Below are 25,102 nucleotides of genomic sequence, written 5' to 3'. Positions count from 1 at the left end.
TCCAGCTCTGAGAGAATGAACACAAAGTAGTGCAAAGGAAAGACTCCCTCTTATCTCTCCCAGGAGAACATAATCTTCCTGAGGGCAGGGACTCCAGGTTCTGGACTCTGCATATAGTAGGAGCTTTACTTCACAGATCTGTGACCAGGGGAGTTACAGGAGAATCTAACTGGGAGTAAACTGCATCATTTTATAGAAACCTTGGATCAAAATGAGACTGAGGGACAGGGGACCCCAACAGTCGGGTTTGGGGAAACACTCCTACCAGGGTGACCCCTGGTACAAAACCCAAGAAGGGTTTCATTCTGCTACAGAGGAAGGAGAATCCACACTGCCTGAAATCTAATTTTGGTTATTTTTCCAGTCCATTCTCCAGGGTGCCCCATCTGAATTCACTCTCCTTGGCAAGATCAGTGAATGCCCCAGATCATGGAGCAGTGAAGCTACTTTGGCTAAAAGAAAAGGGGAGCATGAACATTGCCAGTCATCCCTCCCATATGGGGAATGAAATATGCTCAGCAACAGCGTTCTTGGACCAGAGAGATTCTGAAGCTCTTCTAGTGCTCCCAGCCTCATTTCCAGAGCACAGATGAGGAAACTGAGGCCCATGTAGGGTAAGCGGCTCATCCAGAACTCAGGCTCAGGTCAGCAACCTCCATGATGCTATGCTATGCTCCCACGTCATCCAACCTCCTGTTGGACTTGTGGCTAAATATCTTCTACAGTGTTCCCAAAATGGCACGCGCCAGTCTTTGCTGGCTGCCCTGCAACCAACCAACCAACCAAATAATGGTACTTAGCAAGTTCCTACTGTATGCAAGGCAGAGGGCTAGGGGGCTGAAGACACAGAGATAAAAGACAAAGCTTAGAAAGTTGGTGATTAGCTGTCAATGATTTCCTATCACTGATACTCTCTGGCTGGCTAGCTGTCTCCCTCCTCCACATGACGACCCATGCCCGGTCTATGTCTTGTCTCCTCCAGGCCACCACTGGCCAGTCCTTTCCCCAGTCTTCCTCTGCCATGACCTCCAAGGCTCTTGCTCCAGCTTGTCAACATCTCTACTCAAATATGGTGCCTGCACCAGTCAGTGTTCACTACTGAGGACTAACCAAGGCAAGTTGGTTCAGAAGAGTTTCCCTGGGACAAATTAAATCAACGTACCCTTTCCAACCACATGTTTACATTATGTACACACATGCACATCTTCCATTTCAGTATTAAACTGGAAAAGAGAGGAACATGCAAGTTAAATACAACAGGATGTTATATGGGTAAATATGGTATATACTCATTGATGGCACAAATTAGTAATAAATGACTTAATTTTCTTTTACCATGGAATTTAATTATTTTACTACCTACCAGGGAAAGAGAGAGAAGGCAGAGAAAGAATGTTTGTGGGCTGGTAAATCTTCAGCTTTTATGCACAAGGCTGTAAATGGTTTTGTGATTACAGTTTATTTATTAGCTCTGTCCATCACTTATTAAGCACTGGGCAGAGATAAAATGAATTAGAAGGCACACATAAGATCCAAGGGAAAAAAAATCACTTTCATTTCTCATCATGATTTCTCACTGAGTCACTGAATCACTCTGGGTCCAGCCCTGATGCCCCCTGAGATCCTAGACAGGGACAAAGAATCCATCCATCCAAAGGGGGTGCAAAGTCCATTGCACTGAGAGTCAGAAGATGAACTAATAGTGTCTTCTTGTCATTTTTAGATTATGAACATGAGCAAGTCAGTTCCCTGCTTTCAAAGCCTTCTATAAAATGGAGATAATAGTTATTGGGTTCCCAACCCTCACAGGGTCGGTGGAAGGGAAGTGCTTGGGAAGCATCAAAATGCTACATAAAGATGACCCACTATTATTCCCCCAATTTCAGAGCTGGAAGGAAGCTCAGGGGTCATCTTGTCTGGCTTCAGACATCCCTGATCATGTGGTCACCAGCAATCTTCAGGGATGGGGAACTCATTCCCTCTGGACACAGCCTATTCTATCCTTGGATGATGCTGTGGAAAAGCTTCTTCTTACAAGGAACTTAAGACTGCTTCAGATAACTGAAGCTAGCTTTCGCATTCCATTCCCTGACCTGGCTGCTCTCCTCTGAATCTACTCCCTCTCCCTTCCCAAGAAGTAGTACCCCAAAGTAAAACAGGCCTGGTCAGAGGGGAGGACAGAAGGATTGTCACTCACTTTCCTCTAGACATGAAGTTCCTGTTGAGAGTCCAAGGTTATAGAAGCTCTTTGAATGTTATTTTATTGGCACAGCAGACAACTGACCATCGACATAACTTCCTTTTTTCCTTTTTGGCAAGTGAGGAAGGAAAGACTCAGACAGCCTGCCTTGGTCTTACCCTTCCCAACTCCTGGGCTCTGCCTAGGGCCAGACATTGTGACCTTGGCACAGGCTTCTTGGAGAGACCAGGCTCCTAGGTCTAGGCCTTGAGGACCAGTCCCACTTGAGACATCTCCAAGAGTCTGGATAGCCCAAGCTGTCTCAAGCTTCACTGTCTATATCAGATCTATCCAACTTACTTTTAAAATTTTTATTGCAACAATAGACAATATTAAGGGCAGCTAGGTGGCGTAGTGGATAAAGCACCAGCCCTGGAGTCAGGAGTACTTGGGTTCAAATCCGGTCTCAGACACTTAATAATTACCTAGCTGTGTGGCCTTGAGCAGGCCACTTAACCACGTTTGCCTTACAAAAAAAAATAGACAATATTTTGATTTGCCATTTTAGTGAGAGCTCTGCAGTAGTTCAGCTTTGTTTACTAAAGCATTTAGTAAATCCACAGTAATTTAGCAAACCCACAGCACAAAATCATCCTACAGGTTGCATGAGACCCCTGGGTCACATTTTGGACAGCCCTGGTCTGTGTCTAAGTGCCCCTGGCAGGATGCATAGCACAATCAGCTAAAAGTGTCCATGAAGGAGTTGCGGGTGCAGAGATGGATAATGAGTGAGAGCACGCTCCCTACCTCTTCTGGAAGAGAGGGAGACTAGCCAGGTTCACTGGGGTTTTTCCTCACCCTCAGCAGTCTGCCTCCAGACCCTCCTGGGACATAGCTCTTCATACCTAACCCTAAGCATCCTGGGCAGGGCCTCTTCAGAGCCTTCGGCTTGCTGCCTGAGCCAAAGGACAGAACAAGAAACTGGGGGTTTGGGTCAGAAGTCAGGAAACACATCTTAATGACTGAAGCTGTTCCAGCATGGAATAGGTTGCTTTGCTCCCCATCATGGGAGTCGTCCCAGGGGACCTCTTGGGGAGGAGATTCCTGCTCCGGTTATGGGAAGAGCAAGCTGGTCTAGCTCTGATTTCTACACATTCTTAGTCCAGGCTTTCCCATCTCCTGGTTACCTATATGATCCCAGGAAAGTCAGTTAATCTCTCACTGAGCCACAGTTTCCTCATCTGAAAAATGAGGAGGTTGAACTAGATGGCCTAAAATCCTGGACCTGTAGTCTGGAAGACTTGTGTTCAAATTCAGCCTCAGACACTTAGCCATGTGACATTGGGCAAGTCACCTAACTTCTCTCAGCCTCAGTTTCCTCATCTGTAAATTGGGTATAATAAAAGGACCTACTTTCCAGGGTTATTAATAGGATCCAATGAAATAATCTAAGTAAAGTATATTGCAAAATGTAAAGTATTCTATGAATGCTAGTTTCTATTATTAAAATGTTAAATTTCTTCCATCTCTAAATCTGTGTTCCTACAATCACATGGCCATGTGAGCTAACAGCTGCCCCAGAACCAAATCTCAATGCCCAGGAGTTCTCCTTCATGGACACATAGCCTATGAGAGCAGACCCCCTCTCCAGCTCTGTATCAGGAAAATGAGAGTTCAATCTAGTCTCTGACCCAAACCAGCTGCATAGCCCTGGATAAGTCACTGAACTTCCCAATGAACAAATTATTTAGGAAGGATTTGGCCTGTGGCAAAGCCTATGACAAGCCCAAGGGGCACAAAGAAACACAAAAATGAGTTCCCCAACTGATCTGCAGCATCTCCAATCTCAGAGAAGGAAGCTTATGGGAAGAGGCACATTAGATTAAGAATTAAAGGATCTGAAACAGGAGAACAGGCCAGGAAGGGCTTTCATAGCCAAACAGAGAATTTTGTTGGATCCTTGAGGAAATAGGAAGTTCCTATAGTTGACTGCACAGGAGAGTGACACTCTCAGGCCCATGGTTTAGGAAAATCTCATTAAGAATGCACACTGAGGGGAGGCTAGGTGGCGTAGTGGATAAAGCACTGGCCTTGGAGTCAGGAGTACCTGGGTTCAAATCCGGTCTCAGACACTTAATAATTACCTAGCTGTGTGGCCTTGGGCAAGCCACTTAACCCCATTTGCCTTGCAACCCCCCCAAAAAAAAGAATGCACACTGGATGGACTAGAAGGCAGCTACAGTCACAGTCCAAGGCAAAAGTGATACGTATTGGACTGGGGGGTGCTATGTGAGGAGAGGAGACAGAGACTGTCAGGAGAGTGGGATGGGAAGAGTGGGGAGATAAAGTTTTGGATAAGGTCATTCTGGAGGATGGCTGTATCCTCAGCTGAGACAGAGAAGCTTAGGAGAGAGGAGGGGAGGCAGTAGTGAATTCCACTTGAGACATGTAAAGTCTAAGATGTCCAAGAGGAACGATGGAGGCCAAGAAAGAGGCTTGGACTGGAGAATTGAATTTGAGTCTCATCTGAGCAGAAGTCAGCAGTGAAGCCCCAGAAGTTGATTCTCCAAATCTCTGTGCTGTAGATTATGGTCCACCTGTATTGATGGAAGAGAGCTTCCTCCATGGGAGCCTCCTACAACAGTGGAATTACAGGTCCAAGACAGCGATGCTGATATCTCGTCATCATTGTCATCATCCAATAGAGAGCAAATAGCTGTTTAAAGTATATAAAGGGCTTTAATACAGAGAGGTATGATGAGGGCATCAATGGAGAATATGTATATGCAGAATGTGTTAGGTATGTGTATGTATATATATGTATATGTATATATATATATGTATATATATATATATATGTATATATATATATATATGTATATATATAGACGCAGGTACATCTTTATCTTGAATGTGCATGTGTGTGTGTGTTCAGGAAAGGGGGAGAGCCATGGGGTCAGGAGAGGCCTGGGACTCAAAGTTCATCTCAAGTACATGGCTGTTTGACCCTGGGTCAATTTCTTAGCAATTCAAAACTTTCATTTTCCCATCTGTAAAATGAGGAAAACAACCCCCAAAGTAGTAGTGGTAGTAGTGGTGGTGGTAGTAGTGGTAGTAGCAGTAGTGGTGGTGGTGGTACTGGTCGTCATAGTAGTCATAATCATAATCACAGCGGAAATATTGTTTGTGTGCATATTATTGTTTATGTATTCTACACTGTAAATATTGCATGAGCATTGTGCATTGTGTATCGCATTGTTGCGTGTTGTGTATCTATATTGTTAGGCATATATTACAGCAATGTATATGTGTAATGAAACCATTGTGTGCTGAAAATATTTGTATTGTGCATTATTATTATTAAGCATTTGCTATTATATGTGCTGTATACATGTGTGTACAATAACATGTGTGCATACTGAAAGCATTCTCTATTATAAGCATTATTCCATACCATGCAGATACAGTGCATGTCTGTCCTGTGATATGTCATATATATATATATATATATATATATATATATATATATATGTTATACTGTATGTGATATTGCATTCTATATGTTATTTGGGGTTCATGATATCGGTGCCTATTATACATGCTGTGGTAATATTGCTGTGGATCTGTTTCTTATTGAACATTTACATGCAGATTATTATCTAATGTTGACATGTGCATATGATTCATAAATGTATTACTATGTATATGTAGAGGTAGGAATTATTAGATCTGAATTTTGAGAAACATCTTGGGGGAGGGAGAGCAAGCATTTGAAGCAAAAGCAAAACTAACTGAGCTCAATATCTTTAATCTAAAATCCACAGGAGGGCTTTGATACAATAGGGATTCATTTGTAAACTGAGGACAAGTGGTTCTTCTCAGGAGTGTTGAGCATTTTAGTCAACTCTGTGTTCCTGTCAACTGATAAGTAACACATGAACCCTCATGGCCTGGGGTAACCAGGGAGGGGTCTGGAGAAATGTAGGAGGTAGAGAAAAACAGCCAGGGTCAGTGAGACACATAAATAAGAGGGGAGGGGAGTCACCAGAGGCCTCATGCTGAGGGATTGGAAAGATTTCATTCCCAGACATGGAATTTTTTTTCTTTCCCCAAGTTCCCAAAAGCTGAAAATTGCTTTTGAATGACTTGGCCCTGTTTCACCCTCTAGGGGGACCTGCCTGAAGCCACCATCAATTAATTTCTCTTTCTTCGAAAGTTCTTTTTTAAGGTACAGAAGCACACTCTAGGAAAGAAGAAAAATCCAATTAGCTAGCTAGCTTGGGAGGGAGACGAAGTAAAGTCTCTGACACTTGAGAAGAAGTTAGAAAAGGAGGCTAGTCCTTTCCCAAGCCATCATCCATTGAGGAAGTCAGGTCTGATCTCTCTCTTTTCAACAGAGTCAAAGCCAGGTACTGGTCAAGGAGTTTCACTTCCTCCACCTTCTGCCCCCCTCCGTCATCCCACAAGACGATCTCAGAATGTTCAATTCAGTCACCCAAAGTGATGACTCTAGAGGACAAGGACATTTCAGCTCATTGCACTGCTCAGGGCAACATTACATGGGATCTATCTGTTCTATTCTGTATTAAGATTGGAATCAAAGAATGGTAGCATGGAAGGCAACTCCATCAAAAATTTCATCCAACAAATAAAGTCAGATTGAAACAACTGGAAAAATGTCAATTGTTTATGGGTAGGCCAAGTTAATATAATAAAAAAAAATGACAATTAAACTAAATTAAATTACTAATTCAATGGCTTATCAAACTACCAAAAAATTATTTTACAAAGTTAGAAAAAAGAGTAAGCAAATTTATCTGGAGGAACAAAAGTTCAAGAATATCAAGGGAGAGCCAGCTAAGTGGTTCAGTGGATAGAGCACTGACCCTGGAGTCAGGAGGACCTGAGTTCAAATCCGGCCTCAGATACTTAATAATGACCTAACTGTGTGACCTTTGGCAATTCACTTAACCTCATTGCCTTGCAAAAAAAATAAAGAATATCAAGGGAATTAATAATAAAAATGCAAAAGAAGGTGGCCTAGCCATAATAGATCCAAAACTATGCTATAAAGTGGCAGTCAGCAAAACTGTTTGGTGCTGACTAAGAAACAGAGAAGTGGATCAGTGGAATAGATAGGTACAAAGGAAGTAGTAATAAATGACTATAGTAATCTCCTATTTGATAAACCCAAAACCTCAAGTTTCTGGGATAAGAATTCACAATTTGACAAAAACTGCTAAAGAAATTGAAAAATAGTATGACAGAAAGGAGACATAGACCAATATCTCACATCCAATACCAAAAGAAGGTTGAAATGGGTACAAGATTAGACATAAAGGGTGACACCATAAGCCAATCAGGAGAACAAGGAATCGTCTATCTTTAAGCTGTATGGAGAGGGGAGGCATTTATGACCAAACAAGAGAGAAAGAATATTATAAACTGCAAAATGTATAATTTTGACTATATTAAATTAAAGTTTTGCATAAATAAAACCAATATGATCAAGATTAGAAGGAAAGCTAAAGCTGAAAACAATTTTCACAGCTAGTGTTTCTAACAAAGGACTCAATTCTAAAATATTAGAGAACTAAGTCAAATTTATAAGAATACAAGTCATTCTATTGACTGCTTGTCAAAGGATGTGAGCAGGCATTTTTCAGGTAAAGAAATTAAAGCTACCCATAGTCATAAAAAATTATCAAAAAAATATTGATTAGAGAAATGCAAATTAAAACAACAATGAGGTATTATCCCACACCTCTCAGATTGACTAAAATGACAAAAAAGGAAAATGATAAATATTGGAGAGAATGTGGGAAAACTGGGGCATTAATGCTCTGTTGGTGGAGTTGTGAACTGACCTATCTTTCCAGAAAATACTTTGGAACTACACCCAAAGGGCAATAAAACTGTGCATACCCTTTAAACCAGTAACACCACTACTAAGTCTGTATCCCAAAGAGATTATATAAGCGGGGGATCCATATGTACAAAAATATTCATAGTAGAGCTCTTTTTGTAGTGGAAAAGAATTGGAAACTGAGGGGATGCCCATCCATTGGACAAACAAGTTATGGTATATGAAAGTGATGGAATATTATTGTTCTGAAAGAAATCATGAGTTGGGGCGGTTAGGTGGCACAGTGGATAAAGCACCCGCCCTGGAGTCAGGAGTACCTGGGCTCAAATTCAGTCTCAGACACTTAATAATGACCTAGCTGTGTGGCCTTGGGTAAGCCACTTAACCCCATTTGCCTTGCAAAAACCTAAAAATTAAAAAAAAGAAAAAGAAAAAGAAATCATGAGTGGCTGGGTTTCAGAAAAGCCTGTGTTGATGCTGAGAGAAAAGAGAACATTGTACACTTTAATAGAAACATTGTGAAATGATCAACTATGATGGACTTGGCTCCTCTCAGCAGTTGGGATAGGGTTAGGGTCATCAAGGATAATTCTGAAAGACCTGTTATGGAAAATACTATCCATATCCAAAGAAAAAACAAGTCTGAATACAGAACAAAGCATGATATTTTCACCACTTATAATTTCTCTAATCATTTTTCTTTCTTTCTCATGGTTTTTCCCCCTTAGTTCTAATTCTTCTTTCACAACATGACTAATATAAATACGATTTTACATATGCAACTCATATCAGATTGCTGCCTTGGAAGGGGAAGAGGGAAAGGAGGGAGGGAGAAAAATATGAAATTCAAAAGCCTGCAAAAAGATGAATATTGAAAACTATTTTTACATGTAAGTGTAAAAATATTTTAAATAATTTTTTTTAAATCTCATCCAACTGTCCCATTCTCCAGATGAGGAAACCAAACCCCAGAGGAAAACAATGACTTGCTCAGAGCCATAGATTAATCAAGTGACAAATCTGAGACTCAAGCCTCATTGAAACTTTGGTTATATGATTTGAATACAGTGCTTTTCTACATACAATCCTGAATACTCACATGAGGATGACTTGATGAGATTTCTGCCAGCATTAGCGTTCACAATATTAAGGGGTGAAGAATGAGGCCTTACATCTGCTTTGCTTCCAGCAGGCATATGATGCAAGGAACTCAAATCCACTGAATTTGCAACCGTTCGTATTAACTCCCTGTGACAGAAAAGAAAACAGCATCCCATGACTGGGGAGTCCCTGAGTCATGGCCCTGAATGGAAACAAGAAGACTCAGGGTATGGTCTGCCTGCCCAGTTTATGGGGACCTTCATACACAGAGACTTCATACACAAAGGGCAATCTGAATGGATCCTCAGGAAAGGAAGAACTCAAATACTTACTTAAAATGTCACTGAATGATGAGAAAGAGGTGGGAGTATGGGTGTCTAGGGGAGAGAGGAATTAAAAATCTGCCCTAAAAGTATAAAGTGAGGAGCCAAGATGGAAGAGGTTCACCCAGCTGAACCCTTCCAACATTCCTCTCCAAAAAACTTTAAAATAATACCTCAAATCAAAATTTGAAATATGGACAGTCACCCACAGCAAGACTTGGAGGGAACTGTGCTGGAGTCAGGGGATTCGGGAACTTTCACACCAGGACCATCTGAGAGTGAGGAGCTACTCATAGAAAGACTAGGGGGAAGGGAGTTGATCAAGAGGATTGGTGGGTTGGCTTCTGCTGGCGATAGACACAAAGCCCAGGTGCATTGGCTGTACAAGGTCCCAGGCAAGCAAGAGGGAGGAGCCCCATTTGCAGGAGAACAGCGTCCCTGGTTTGGGTTCCAGAGCAAAGGAATTAACTGACATCCACAGCCACAGGAGAACAGAGGTCAGTAGTGCATTTCTGGAATCTAGGAGAGTGAGAGCCTTTAATCATACAGTAGTGTAGCAGCCCTGTGGTTGCAGCTCAGGGGAAAAGAAGAGAACCTGAGGTCACTCATAAACCAAGGTGTAAGCTGGAAGAACAGGAACCACACCCGGCCTTGGATAATAGTTCATTGGAATACACTAGAGGTCAAACGGCCCTCAAATATATCTAAGAAAACAACAGTATGAAAAACTTTTTCCATTCCCCAGCAGCAAAGCCCAACTATAACATAAAATTAACAACCAAGAAATAGGTCATTAAATAATGAGTAAACAACCGAAAAAGAACCCAACCACATGGTGATAAAGAAAATCAGGGTTCAAACTCTGAAGACAATAAAGTCAAAACAACTACTTGTAAAGTTTCAAAGAAAAATATAAAATGGTCATAAGCCCAAAAAGAGCTCTTTGAAGAGCTTAAAAAGGATTTTTAAAATCTAATAAAATATGTTGAAGAAAATTTGAAGAAAGAAATAAGAGTAATGGGGTGGCTAGGTGGCGCAGTGGATAAAGCACTGGCCTTGGAGTCAGGAGTACCTGGGTTCAAATCTGACCTCATACACTTAATAATTACCTAGCTGTGTGGCCTTGGGCAAGCCACTTAACCCCATTGCCTTGAAAAATCTTTAAAAAAAAAAGAAATGAGTAATGAAAGAAAATCAAGAAAAATATGAAAATAAAGTCAACCAATTAAAAAATAGATTCAAAAACTTACTGGAAAAAATAACTTCTTATAAATTAGAATTGAGCTGTGGGGAGGCTAAAGACTTCATAAGACATCAAGAAATGAAAACAAGATCAAAAGAATAGAAAAATATAAGGAAAAACTCATTGGAAGGAAAAATCTCATTGGAAAAACAACTACCCGAGAAAACAAATTGAGGGGAGATAATATAAGAATTGTTGGACTACTTGAAAGTCATGATCAAAAAAAAGAATCTAGACAATATGCAAGAAATTATTAAGGAAAATTACCATAATATTTCAGAACTAAAGGGTAAAATAGAAATTGAAAGAATACACCAGTCACCTCACAAAAGAAATCCTAAAATGAAAAATCACAAGAACATTATAACTAAGTTTCAAAGCTCCCAGGTAAAGAAAAAAAATATTATAAGCAACTAGAAAGAAATGATCCAAATACAATGAAATTAAAATCAGAATAACAATATTTAAAAAGCTCTACAAATGTGTGGAATATAAGCAAAGGAGCTGGATTTGCATTCAAGAATAATCTACTCAGCAAAGTGGAATATAATCCTGTAAGAGAAAAAATGGCTAGCTAATGAATTAAATGACTTTCAGGCATTCCTAAGGAAAAGTACTGAACTTAATATAAAAATCAGAAGAAACATAAGGTAAACATAAAAACAAATCATAAGAAATTTAATAATATTAATCTATTTTCTTATATGGAAAATAATATTTGTATAACTTAAGAATGTTGTCATTATTAGGGCAGCTTAAACTTGAATATTCATAAATAGAAGACTTGAGGTTGAGTCAATTATGATGGTATGATCCTAAAAATAACAGTGGGTACAAAAAGATAAAATGGAGCAAATTATCTCAAACAAAAGAGAAAGAACTATTACAGTAGAGAGCAGAAGGGAGTAGAGGGTGAATCATGAGGAGACATGAGGGGAGAGAGGGAGAAAGGAGGAGAAGAGGATAAACAGTGGGAGAAGAGGGAAAATGATGATGATGCTGATGTTTGATCATTCTCGAAGAAGGCCACGGCATCAGGGAAGTTATGTCATGACAAGTATGTAAATTGGATTTGAGTGAGGGGGATGCTATGTTAAGTCACCATGTCACTTTATCCTCCAGAGTCATCTGGATCCAGTAACCAGACATGAATCAGGATGACTGAAGATGGCTCTGAGTTCCAGGCAATTAGGGTTAAGTGGCATGCCCAAGATCACAGAGTTAGTAAGTATCTGAGGCCACATTTGAACTCAGGTTCTCCTGACTTCAGGGCTGGTGCTCTATCCTTCACCATCTAGCTGTCCTGGGGGGAAAAATAGAATGGAAGGAAATACACAACTGGGTAATTATAATTTTAAATGAAAATTAGATGAACTCAACTACAAAACAGAAACAAATAGCAGAATTTATCAAAAACCAGAACCTGGCAATATATTGTTTACAATTAAAAATGAGGAACATACATAGAGTCAAAAATAAAGGGATGGAGTAGAATTTATTATGCAAAGCTAAAGGAAAAAAATCAGGAGTAGCAATCATGATTTCAGACAAAGCAAAAATAGATCTAATTAAAAGAAATACACAGGGAAACTACATTTTGCTAAAAAGTACCATAAACAATGAAATAATATCAATACTAAACATACCATATTTCCCTCAAAATAAGACCAGATCTTTATATTAATTTTTATTCCAGAAGACACTTATTTTCAAGGAATGTATTATTTTTTTCATGTACAATCTACATTTGTTCATATGCAAAATCTACATTTACTCATGTACAAAAATCTACATTTATTCAAATAGTCATGTCATCTTCTTCTGGAACATCCTCATAACTCCAAACCCCAAATTCCAGCTTGAATTTCTTGTGACTGCATTTCCTGAGAACCATTGATCTCAATCCCTCATTTCCAGCAATAAAGCTCTCCTTAACTGAACACTTCTTGTCCACGTAGCCTGCTCATAGTGCATTGGCAACACAGCTATCAGTGATTCTATCCCATGAATTCTTCACCCAAGTCACTACCTCTTGTAGGCTCAGCTTCACAAGGTTTCCACACTGATTTCTCTTCATTCTATTTTCAATGTAGTCACTGATTTCCATGCACAAAGCATCTTTGAATGATTTATTTATTGCAATATCAAGAGTCTGCAGACAGGTAGCTATTTCCTCTAGGAATAATTATTTAATCTAGTATTCTTTCCACAAGGAAGGTCTTCAAGTCTTTGGTCTGATAGAGTGCTGGCTGAATTGCAGACCAGCAGACCTTTTTTTTTTAAGGTTTTTTTTGTAAGGCAAATGGGGTTAAGTGGCTTGCCCAAGGCCACACAGCTAGGTAATTATTAAGTGTCTGAGACTGGATTTGAACCCAGGTACTCCTGACTCCAGGGCCGGTGCTTTATCCACTGCACCACCTAGCGCCCCCCAGAAGACTTTTTTGGCCACCTTGCAAAACAAGTGGCAGCACTGAATCGACCTATTGCCTTATAACTGCTTTTGTGCACCAGACTTTTTCAGTTTCAATCACAAAAATGTCTGAAACATGATCAATCTTATCATTCTTGTCCTTAATGATGACTAGAGTGGGGCTTTATTTTCATCCAGACATTATCAATTGTGCATATAATTCATACATTGTATCTTTACTCCAGTCATTCAGCAATAAATTTTGAGTTCATCTGTTTATATAGGTATTGACCTCTCATCCAAAGGCACCCACCTGGGTATCTACAAATACTTAATTTTAATTTATATTATTATTTTATTTTAAATATTAATGTCAATAATATTATTTATTTATGTTCAATTATATTTTATTATTATTTTATAATTCAATACATCTGTCATGTGTGGCAATGGACATACTGTCTGTCTGACTGATGATCTTACTGGAGCTTATTTTGGGGGGTAGGGCTTATATTGCAAGCATCCTAAAAAAATCATGCTAAGGCTTCTTTCTTGGCTAGGTCTTATTTTCAAGGAAATACTGACTTTATAGGCACCAGATGCTTTAACACCCAAACTTATGAAGGAAGAGATAAATGAATTACAGGTGGAAATATATAGGAAAATTATAATAGTGGGAGACTTTAACCTTATCCTCTTAGAACTAGATAAATCAAACCAAAAATAAATAAGAAAGAAGTCCAGGAGATAAGTACAATCTTAGATAAATTAGATATAATAAACATATGGAGAGAACTGAATGGGAATAGAAAGGAATATATCTTTTTTTAGTGATACTTGGCACCTTTACAAAAACTGACCATATATTAGAGCATAAAAACTTTATAGTCAAATGAAGGAAGGCAGAAATATCAAATGTATCCTTTTTATAATATAATTCAATAAAAATCATTTTTAACAAAAAAACAAAAACAAAAAATTCATTGGAAACTAAACAATTTAATCTGAAAGAATAAATGGGTCAAAGAATAAATCACAGAAACAATAATTTTACTAAAGAGTGATAATAATGAGACAACACATCAAAACTTATGGGATGCAGTAAAATCAGTAATCAGCAAAAAATCAATATTTTTAAGTGATAAAATAGAGAAAGAACAGATTATTGAATTGGGTATCCAATTAAAAAACTAGAAAAAAAGAACAAATTAAAAATTTCCAATTAAACACTAAATTGGAAATGTTAAAAACTAAAGTTAAGATTAACAAAATTGAATATAAGAAAATCATTTACTTAAAATATAAAACTGTGAGCTGTTTTTATGGGAGGGAAAAATAGTAAAATAGAGAAAGCATTGGTTACTATGATTTTTAAAATGAGAGAAGAAAACTGAATCTCTATTAAAATAAAAGATGAATGCATCACTAAAGAAGATGAAATTAAACAATTATCAGAAATTACTTTGCTCAATTATAATGTCAATAAATATAACAATTTAAGTGAAATGAAAGCATACTTTCAAAAATACCAACTGCCAAAATTAACAAAAGAAGAAATGGAGTATCTAAATAAACCTGTTCCAGAAAAAATAAATTGAACAGGTCATAAATGAGCTTCCCAAGGAAAAAAGCAGCAGAAAGAGGTGGATTTACAATTGGAATTTAATCAATTTAATCAATCAACTAATTCTAATGTTAAATGAATTATTTAGAATAATAAGCAAAGGAGTCCTACCAAACTCCTTCTATGAAACAAATATGATGCTGATACCTAAACCAGGAAGAGTAAAAACAGAGAAAGAAAATTATAGGTCAATTTCCTTAATGAATATTGAAGCAAACATCCTAAGTAAAATACTAGCTAGGAGACTATAGCAGTATAGCTCAAAGAATTTACATTGTGAGCAAGTGGGATTCATACTTCTAATGCAGAGCCAGTATTTCAATATAAAGAAAACTATTAACCAACAAAAAATCATAAGATTATCTTAATAGATATAGGGTGGAAAAACTTTGATAAAATACTATACTCATTTTTATTAAAAATACTTGAAAGCATAGGTATAGATTTTTCCTTAAAATGATAGGAAATATCTACCTAAAACTATCTGCTAGGGGTGGCTAGGTGGCGCACTGTATAAAGCACCGGCCCTGGAGTCAGGAGTATCTGGGTTCAGATCTGACCTCAGACACTTAATAATTACCTAGCTGTGTGGCCTTGGGCAAGCCACTTAACCCCATTTGCCTTGCACAATACCTAAAAAACAAAAATAAAAAAACAAAAAAAAACTATCTACTAGCATTATCTGAAAGGGGAATAAGCTAGAAGCCTTCCTAATATACCCCAAAGAGATTTTTAAAAAAGAGGAAAACAACCCACACAAACAAAAAAATTTATATCATCTCCTTTTATGGTGTCAAAGAATTGGAAACTGAAAGTGTGTCCCTTAATTAAGGAATGGTTAAACAAGTTATTATATAAGAATGTAATGGAATACTATTATGTTATATGAAAGGATGAAGGGAATTGTTTCAGAGAAACCTAGGAAGACTTGTCTGATCCAATGCCAAGTAAAGTGAACAGGAGAACAATGTATATAACAACAATAGTGTAAAGACAAACAACTTTTAAAAACTTAGAAACTCTTACCAATATAATAAGCAACCATAATTTCAGAGGACTTGTGATGAAACATCTAATATATTTCCTGAAAGAGAAGTGAGGACTCAGATTGCAGAATGGGACTTTTTTTAACATGGTTAATCAGGAATTTGTTTGGCTTGACTATTCTTTTTAATGGAATGTTTTTCTTGTTTTCTCAATAGGAGAGAGGGGATAGGAAAAGGAGATGGGAAGACAGAACTGAAAATGAAATAAAATTCAATTTTAAAAAAGTTTCCAACTGTTCTGCTTTTAGCAGAAGAAGAGAACAGTTCCAACTAACGTGCAACTAATGTTCAGGTCCCCCATCATTCATGGTTACATGTCAATTTTGTTTCTTAGACACAATATCCATTTCTTCCTTCTGGCTAGGTGGTCAATAGCATATTCCCTCCATAATATTACTTCTGTTTCTCCCTTCATCAATTCTTGTCCAAGTGCTCTTTATCATATATCTCCCTACAGTTTACAGATTTCCTCTGTCTTCTTGATATATATTAATCCACTGATTCGTTTATCTAAAAGCCTTCTTTTCAATAAATTATACATTCATTGCATTTTACCGACTTTTGGTAATAGCTATTAGGTAAACTTTACATCTTTGGGTTAGGATCTCTAGCTCAATTTGTTTACTCCCCAGATTCTGTGCATTTGTATAAAGGTACAGGTAGCATAAGTCCAAATATATATGAATAGCTCAGGGTCATGAAAGGAGCAGACATTTTGTGAGAGTTATCTAGACTCAAAGATTAGGAACACAGGAATAGTAAATGATACAGAGGGAATCGAGGTTTCAAAAGTAGAAAAGAGAAGCAACTAGGTGGTAAAGTTGGTAGAATAATCTCTAAAGTTAAGAAGATCTGAATTCAAATCCAGCCTCAGATACTATCTGTATGACCCTGGACAAGCCACCTACTGTTTCCTAAAGTAGAAAAAAAAATGGCATGGTTTAAATGGCTAAGTACTGAACAATGGGGTTAATTAACTAGGAAAATGGGGGAAATCAAAAAAACAAAAATCATGATGAAGGGAAAGAGCAAGTTTGGGAGGGAATAAGGAAGAGAAAGGGGAGATAGGACAAAAGATTGTGATTAGAGAGGAAAATGTCAGAGTCCATTATCTTGGAAGTGCTGTAGTTTCAAGTGATCCAGAACTCAGGAAAACTGTGAGGCAAACAAACAAGGAAAGATTAGGCTTATTTAATAGATAAGAAAGCTGCCTAAAATTATATAACTTTTAAACTATGGAGCAAGGGCTAGTTCTCCAATCCTAATTCCTAGGTCAAGGAAGATATGCTGCCTCTCAGCTGATGCCTTTTATTTAATGTATGATATGGCTAAATACACTTATTAATAGCTTTTGTTTATGCATTTTATATCAAACTCAGTGACCAACATGCCCTCCCCATTGGAGCCTCCCCTATAACAAAGAAAAAGTTGAGCAAAACAGACCGACACAATCACAATGACTAACATTATATACAACATTTAAAAACAAAGTAGGTGGGAGGACTAGAAACAGATTCCCTATTTAACAATTGCTTAAGAAAACTGGAAAACTGTGTGTATGTGTGAGTGTGAGTGTGTGTGTGTGTGTGTGTCTCATTGGAGCTTAGTACACACACACACACACACATACACACACAACACAAGTCAGATTAAAGAGTTTGAGCCCTATTGAATAGCAAAAGGGAACCCCCCCCCCACTGATGGATCTGAGTCAATGCTGAATCAACAGGCATTTATTAGGGCTTCCTGTGCATCAGGCCCTCTACAGTATCCTGAGACAAAAGACAAAACTGAAATAAGCCCTGCCCTCCAGAAGCTTCCCTGATCAAGGCAGAAGTACATATGACAGAGGTGCAGTGGGAAGAGAATTCAAGGTTCAGAGTTTAAGGGACAGGGACAGGTCACCTAACACTGGGATGGGAGAATCTTGCTGCCTGAGGGTCAGTTAAGCAGTCTTTGTCTGCATCTGACCTGGGGGGATCCCAGGGATGCATCATTTCCTTGCATTCAGTCTCCATTTCCTTACATGAAGTCTATCTGCCATCCCTGAAACACTGTACCAATAGGAGATCTCTTTACTATGGAGCAGGACAACACTGGCTCTACAGCTGAGGTTGAGAAGGGAACCTGCCCAAAGTCCCAAGGCCAGGAGGGATCACAGGTGAAGCCTTCCTCCTGGCTTGGAAGCTAGTTCTCCCTTCCTCACAGATGGAGAAGATGAACCTCCAGCATCCTTCCTCATCTGACATCAATAGCAACCTGGGTTTAAAATCTTGACTGTGTGGGGTGGCTAGGTGGTACAGTGGATAGAGCATCGGCCCTGGAGTCAGAAGGACCCGAGTTCAAATCTAGCCTCAGACACTTAATAATTACCTAGCTGTGTGGCCTTGGCCAAACTACTTAACCCCATTGCCTTGCAAAAAAAATAAAATAAAAATAAAAATAAATAAACAAATAAATAAATAAAAATAAAATCCTGACTGTGTTCTATTTCTCTTTCTCTGCTCAGGTCAGTCACAAGTGGCTTCCACAAGCTGGTTAGGGAAGAGAGCACCCAGTTCAGAACTAGAAGACTAGGGTGCTGTCCCCCCTTCACCTGTAAAATGAGTGGCTTATGCTAAACAACCAAAATCCCTTCTAATTTCCAAGAATGTACTTGATCCATTGGAAAGAGAGATTGACTCAGAGTCAAAGGAGCTGGGTTCAAAGCCCAACTCTGCTATTTAATAATGTGTTGCTTTGGGCAAGTCACTTCCTTTTAGGGAGCCTCAGTTTTCTCCTCTGTAAATAACAGGATTGGACTAAATGATCCCTAAGATCCTTAATGTTCTAAAAATCTTACAATCTGCAAACCTTAAAGTACTATACCAGTGCTGATTGTTGCTGCTGCTGTTGTTCTAAAATCCTCCCAGCTATCCATTGCTGACTGATTAAGAACACTTCCGTTTTTGCTTCACAATGAGCCTTTCAGCTGTGTGGGTCTCAGCTATAACTATTTACCTTGTTGCAGTTATTGCTGATGCAAATATACATTTTCTTTATTTTATCCATAAATTCTCTCCCTAATAGCAATAAGGCACGCCTGGGCTTTGGCCTCCTGCCTTATTACACCACCTAAGGAGAGAGATAATCACCCAGAAATGTACTTCCTGGTGTGTATTTTATTAGTTGAATACAGAGTGTTACAATCCAGAGCACACTTAGAGATGGTCCACATGAGAAAGGAAACCCCCCCACAGAACCACTGGGAGCAGGAGAAGGGGCAGGATGGGGTTTGTGGGTTATCTCCATTTTCAATTTCTACTAGTCCTAGGGTCATGAAAAGGATTGATGATAACTACATGTTGAGTTGAATTGATTTGTACCCATCTTAGATTAAAAAATGAGTGTTCCAAAGGTGACTCTTTGAAGATGGTGTCACTCTGTGAATATTTGGTATAATCCTCCAGCCACCCAACTGCTACTAAAATATCATTCCCAACTTGCGTTTAAATGTTAACGTGATTCTATAGTGCCCTTTATAAGCTCAGTCTGAGCACATTTGGCATTCCCATAACATTAAATTATAAAACAGGTGACTCATGGGCACTCATACAAGGAAGTGATGATTATTATGACCCAGCATGAGTTCACCAAGGAAAAATGGTACCCATGAGACTACCTTCATAGAAGACTGGTACTCTGAGGAAGGGAGGTGGCAGCCCAGCCACACTCTACCCTGCTCACGCCAACATACGGAATATTATGTATACAATTCTGGTGGGCCACTGATGAGTGAAGAGACACTGACAAGCTGGACTGTGCCCAAGGGAGAAAGATTTGGACATTGGCAGGATCCCAGGCCATCTTATCAGTGGAAGGAATTGAGGGTCCCTTTAGAGTCCTCTAAAGTTTCCTTCTGACTTGAAATTATGTTCCAGGATGTAGCCTGATAAAATATTGGAGGGAGACACAAGCATTTGTCCCCAAATATTTGAATTATGGTCCCTTTCCTTCACTATTGGAAGTATTTAGGCTTGGGTCATCAGAGCCTGGATTTGAGACCACCTCCTACATCTTCAGCCAACTTACCCCAGTAAAATTTTCAGCAATGAGAATCAATTTGTTCTTTCTCCTAGCTCTTTAAAACCAAACTTACCTCACACCTCAGATGGAAACCACCTTCCTCCTCCTCCTCATGTATCACAAGCTCTAAGATTGTACTGTCATTTCCTCCCAAAGTTCCTTCTTGGTCACAATCAGATCCAGAACAGTGGGGGGGGGGGAGGGAAAGGGAAGGGAGTAACATTTATACGGTACCCACTGTATGCCAGACACAATGATCTCATTGATAGGAACAATTTCCCTCGTTCTATACACCACTTAAAAGACATCTATACATCTATTAGGAGAATCATTATTCAGTCTAGTTGGTTCCCTTTGTCATCCTCTATAGTTTATGTTCCACATTCACTAATACAAAATCTTCCCAGACTGACCATGTTTTCTCCCACCCCAGTGCTCCAGGACACACAATAGAGGAAGAGTCCCATTCAGTCATGGTGGTGAGGGAGTTGTGAAGCACAAAAGAAATAATAAACAGAAAGCAATCTGCAAACTTGACAGTCTCATATCAGTCTCTACACTCATCATCCCTGTATCTTGAGCTCTGATCCAAAAATTCAAATTCCATTTTCTTCTCCTATCTTTGTAACCAACTGTTCATTTACCATATCTTCCTTTTTTCCTCTAACACTTCAATGTGCAGTGGTAACGGAGATGCGACCTCAAGTGTCATATTCTGGGGATACCAAACTAAAAAACAGATCAATAACAGACCAGGAATTGTACATGGAGGGGAGAGAATGGAATAGGCAATTTTAAATATTGACCCCTGAGCGTTTGCACCAGAGTGATTATGGGTATCTGGTGGTAGAGCTAGAAGCCTCAGGGGATCATACATGGGAAGGTGGTAAATTAAGATCGTCAGATAATGTAAGGACCCATTTTGTGTCTCCTGGGACAGACTGGGGCAAAAAAGGAATGCTGGGACTAGGTTGGCCCCTCCAGTGTTCAGAGCTCAAAATTAGTTCCCAGAGAACACTGTCAGAATTTTGGGATACTAAGATAATGAAGTCTTAAGTTCCTTCTAGGATGCTTATCTGTCATTTTGTCAGTGGGATTATGGTACACTCTAATTTCATTCTAAATCCACCTCCACAGAAGGCCAATATGCCTCTCAGCAGATCCTATCCAATTGCTAAGTGGTCACACCCATTCTTCTCATCAGGAAACTGAGTCACACTTGGTTGCACCAGGACTTAACTCCTCTTCCTGTGACCTGTCCAATCTTCCTAGTGGCATTCATGGTATCTCATCTTGTTTCCATTAACCCAATGTCCTTCTTCCTCCTCCTCCTCCTTGGACATGGAGGGGGAGAAAGTTGAAGGGGTCCAGCTCCATTCTTTGTGAGAACATCAAATCTGTGATGTTGCTCCAACAATTTAGTGGCCCCTCCCTTCCATCCTTCCTTTCCTGCCCTTCTTCCATCTCCCAAACAGTTTGAAGTCTCCTTCTGCCTTCTCTGATTCTCTTTCTACTTTGTTTTACTCTTAAAGCATTTCTGCCATTTCCCCCAAGGAACACTTCATTTCCCTTCACTTCCCTGATAAGCCATGAAAAATTGTTAAATTTGCCAGAAAATAAAATACTTTAAGACCAGAATGCAGTCTCTGAAAACCTTGAATCTTATATTTAAGTTTAGTGTCTAAGGCTTAAAAAGTGGAAAGGGAAAAGAGAATATCTATACAAAAAGTTCCTGGCTTGCAAAAGGGTAGCCAAAAGACCTGCAAATGGGGCATTTAAATAGTCCGTGAATATTCATATGAGCAATCCAACCAGTGAGCATCACACCCCTCATGGTTCCCGATTCTCCAAAGCAGACTCTGTTGCTGCCTAGGATCCCATTTTGTACATAGAAGTCATCAGTAGGACTCCATGATTCTGATAACTGCTTGCTGAGGTCCAAGATGACCCAAATGGTGGTGTACTCTACATGGCCCTAACTTTTAGTGAAGCGTCCTTGTACATTATGTTCTACAGAAAATTAAATGAGGAAAAAACTGACCCATCTCGACAGCCAGGGAAGTTATGTTTCAATGGTATTCAGTCCCATATGCCAGAACAGCCGCCCACCTTCCATCCGCCAAGCCTCTCTCCCCCTTCATCCACAATCCTCCTCCAGTCCTCCTCCCAAACCTCCACTTAGCAATTACCTTTTCCCAAGGGATACACTTAAAAGAAACTGTGAGAGAAAACTGAAGATCAAACTCAAAATACCAAACAAATCTTTCAAAGGGAATGTAATATTTGCTTAGGTTTTTTTTCTTTTTAATGTTGATTATATGTAAAGCCAGGAGGACCTGTGTGTCACACTGCCTTAAGATGAAACATGTCAGAGTACTGAGTTGTGTTTTCTGTTCAGTGCTAGGGTTAGCACAGACACTTGGTAAATCTTAACTCATGACTCACAGATATATCATTCGCTCTTGGATCTAGGCACACCTTGCCGAATGCTATTAACTGGTTCCACAAAATCACAGTATTGGGTGAGACAATGGAATGAGGGCAGGGAGATTTTTCCATATCAACAATGTTATTAATGGAATGGTCAGCAAATGGATGAGCAAGTGCTAAGTTGTATCCCAGCCAAGATGCCAATCTGTATTATGGGCAGTCATGCGTCTGCCATAGGGAGACAGAGGAGGATTTCACAATGTGATGGAGGATCTGAGTCACTTTGATAATTCCACAGGTCCATGAACTCCTCAATGTGGGTCCTCTCCCAGAGCACATCCTGAAGCCCATCCATGTCCACTCCTCTACTTGTCTTCCCATACTACTTCCACAAAAGCCCTAACCAACAGCACTACTAGTGAGTGGACTGTGGGGACTGTCCATCAGTTATCTTTCCCTCTAGTCAGACATCTTTCTAGGAATTTCCTTTACCCTTTACCCTTGGGCAATTCTTGCCCAGTGATGTGTTGCAGCCTAGTAACAGCCAGTCTACAACTCCCTCAACTTTCCTTCTTTGAGAGTTTTTTTAAGGTTATTTTGCAAGGCAATGGGGTTAAGTGACTTGCCCAAGGCCACACAGCTAGGTAATTAAGTGTCTGAGGCCAAATTTGAACTCAAGTCCTCCTGACTCCCGGGCCAGTACTCTATCCACTGCATTACCTAGCTGCCCCAACTTTACTTCTTTGAAGCTGTGGCATTCTATGCCTCAATCAAACAACATCCTCAGATAGATATTGGATGCAAGTTCTGAGTAGGCCCCAATCATTTTGAACAAAGCTATATGGAATTAATAATAACAACAATAACATTTATATAGCATTTATTATATTTCAGGTACCCTGTTAGATACTTTACAAACATAATTTCATTTGACCTTCACCACCACCCTGAAAAAAAGGCTGCTATTATTATCCCCATTTTATAGCTGAGAAAACTGAGGCAAATAGAGATTAGATGATTTGCCCAAGTTAGAGGCCAAAGTTAAACTCAAGTTCTCCTGACTCCTGGCCCAGCATTCTATTCATTGTGCCAAATAGCTGCCCCCAATCATGTAAATAAAAGCTAAAATGTCTATACCCTTTGAACCAGAGATTCTACTATTAGACAAATATCCCCAATGAGGTCATCAAGGCTCTCTATACACCAAAATTGTAAAGAAACATTTTTCGTGACAGCAAAGAACTGGCAACAAAGGAAATGGCAATTAATTGGGGAATGGCCAAACAGTGGCACATGCATTATAATGCAATATTACTGGGCTAGAAGAATTAGCTAATATGATGAATAAAGAGAACCATGAAAAGATCTCTATGAACTGATGCAAAATAAAATCAGCAGAGTCAAGAAATCAATATTATACACATGCAGTACAACAATGAAAATGGAAAGAATAAACACCAAAAAATGATTAAAATGCAATATCATATAATCATACAGAATAAGATTGGGTTCAATAAAAGAAAGATACCACCCTCACACATACACACACTTTGTAGAAGATTGATCTTCATGTGTGAACCTTACATATAACATCAGATTTTTTTTCAACATGTTGATCAGTGGGCTAATTATTTGCTTCTTTTCTCTTTTTTTTTAAATTATTTTTCTATGGACTGACTCTCTGTGGGGTAAGGGAGGAATATAAGGATAAATCTAGGCAATGTAGAAAGAAAAGATAGCAATAAAAGTCTCTATTTTTAAAATGTTCTTAAAATAAAAGAAAACTGGCTCTAAGAAGATGGATGGCCTTCTGTTTCAGGGAGAAGTTTGGGGCTGTAAAAAGCACACTGTAAGTTTACAAAGGCCATTCAGCTTTCTTTCCTTCTCCTGTCAATTCTGTCCTAGCTCACTATCCACTCAAAGTACCTGTTCAGGATATGTGCTAATGGATCAGCTATTGGGATGTCAATCCAACTATAATTTGTCTGTTATAATGCATATACTGGTATATCACAGTATTATTTCAAAATGGTGTTGGTTGGGGATACAGATTGGACCCGAGTCCAACTCAAAAAATTAGTGAGTCTGTGAGCATTGTAAGGAATACAAAGTGTAATACTAGACTTTATGGGATGATCACCCAACAAAAATTTCTTTTACAAGTCAACATAAAAATTTGGCATCAAAATGGGATTTAAATCTCATAACCTATGGCAAAATAAGGTTGAAATGAACATATGATTTAGACATAAAGAATGATACCACAAGCCAGTTATGAGAGCAAGGAATAATTTACCTATCAGATCTGTGAAGAGGGGTAGAATTTATGAACAAACAAGAAATAGAAAACATAATGAAATTCAAAATGGATAATTTTGATTAAATTAAATGCAGAAACACAACTAATGCAACCATAATTAGAAGGAAAGCAAACATCTAAGTAACAATTTTTAGTCAGTGCTTCTGATAAAGACCTTATTTATAAATTATATAAAGAATCGAGTCAAATTTATAAGCATAAAAGTCAGACCCCAAACAGGTTTCAGATAAAGAAATTAAAGTTATAAATCATATAAAAAATACTCTAAATCACTATTGATTAGAGAAGGGCAAATTAAAGCAACTCTGAGTACTACCTCACACCTATCAATCTGGCTAAAATGACAAAAGAAAGGAAAATGTTGAAGGGGATATGGGAAAACTAGGATATGAATATATTGTTGGTGGAGCTGTGAACTGATCGAATCATTCTGGGGAACAATTTGGAACTACACTTAAAGGACTATAAACTATACTTACCCTTTGATCCAGCAGT

General features: G+C 38.8%; 1 protein-coding gene across 6 annotated transcripts in view; it reads right to left on the bottom strand.

The window, feature by feature from the left end:
* The window catches only part of EFCAB6 (EF-hand calcium binding domain 6), a 239,117-nt gene that overhangs the window by 163,374 nt on the left and 50,641 nt on the right, over nucleotides 1-25,102 (bottom strand). For 5 of the 6 annotated variants that reach the window (XM_074227119.1, XM_074227117.1, XM_074227120.1 and 2 more), the window contains exon 3: nucleotides 9,145-9,293. In XM_074227119.1, coding sequence (XP_074083220.1) covers nucleotides 9,145-9,293 — 149 coding nt within the window. Of the gene's footprint in view, nucleotides 1-9,144; nucleotides 9,294-25,102 lie in introns of those variants that run through there. The other variant, XM_074227123.1, reaches the window with a different exon arrangement.

This window comes from Macrotis lagotis, chromosome 2, assembly GCF_037893015.1.
Source record: "Macrotis lagotis isolate mMagLag1 chromosome 2, bilby.v1.9.chrom.fasta, whole genome shotgun sequence".
NCBI classification, from domain to species: domain Eukaryota; kingdom Metazoa; phylum Chordata; class Mammalia; order Peramelemorphia; family Peramelidae; genus Macrotis; species Macrotis lagotis.
This window is presented reverse-complemented; position numbering and strand designations above follow the sequence as displayed.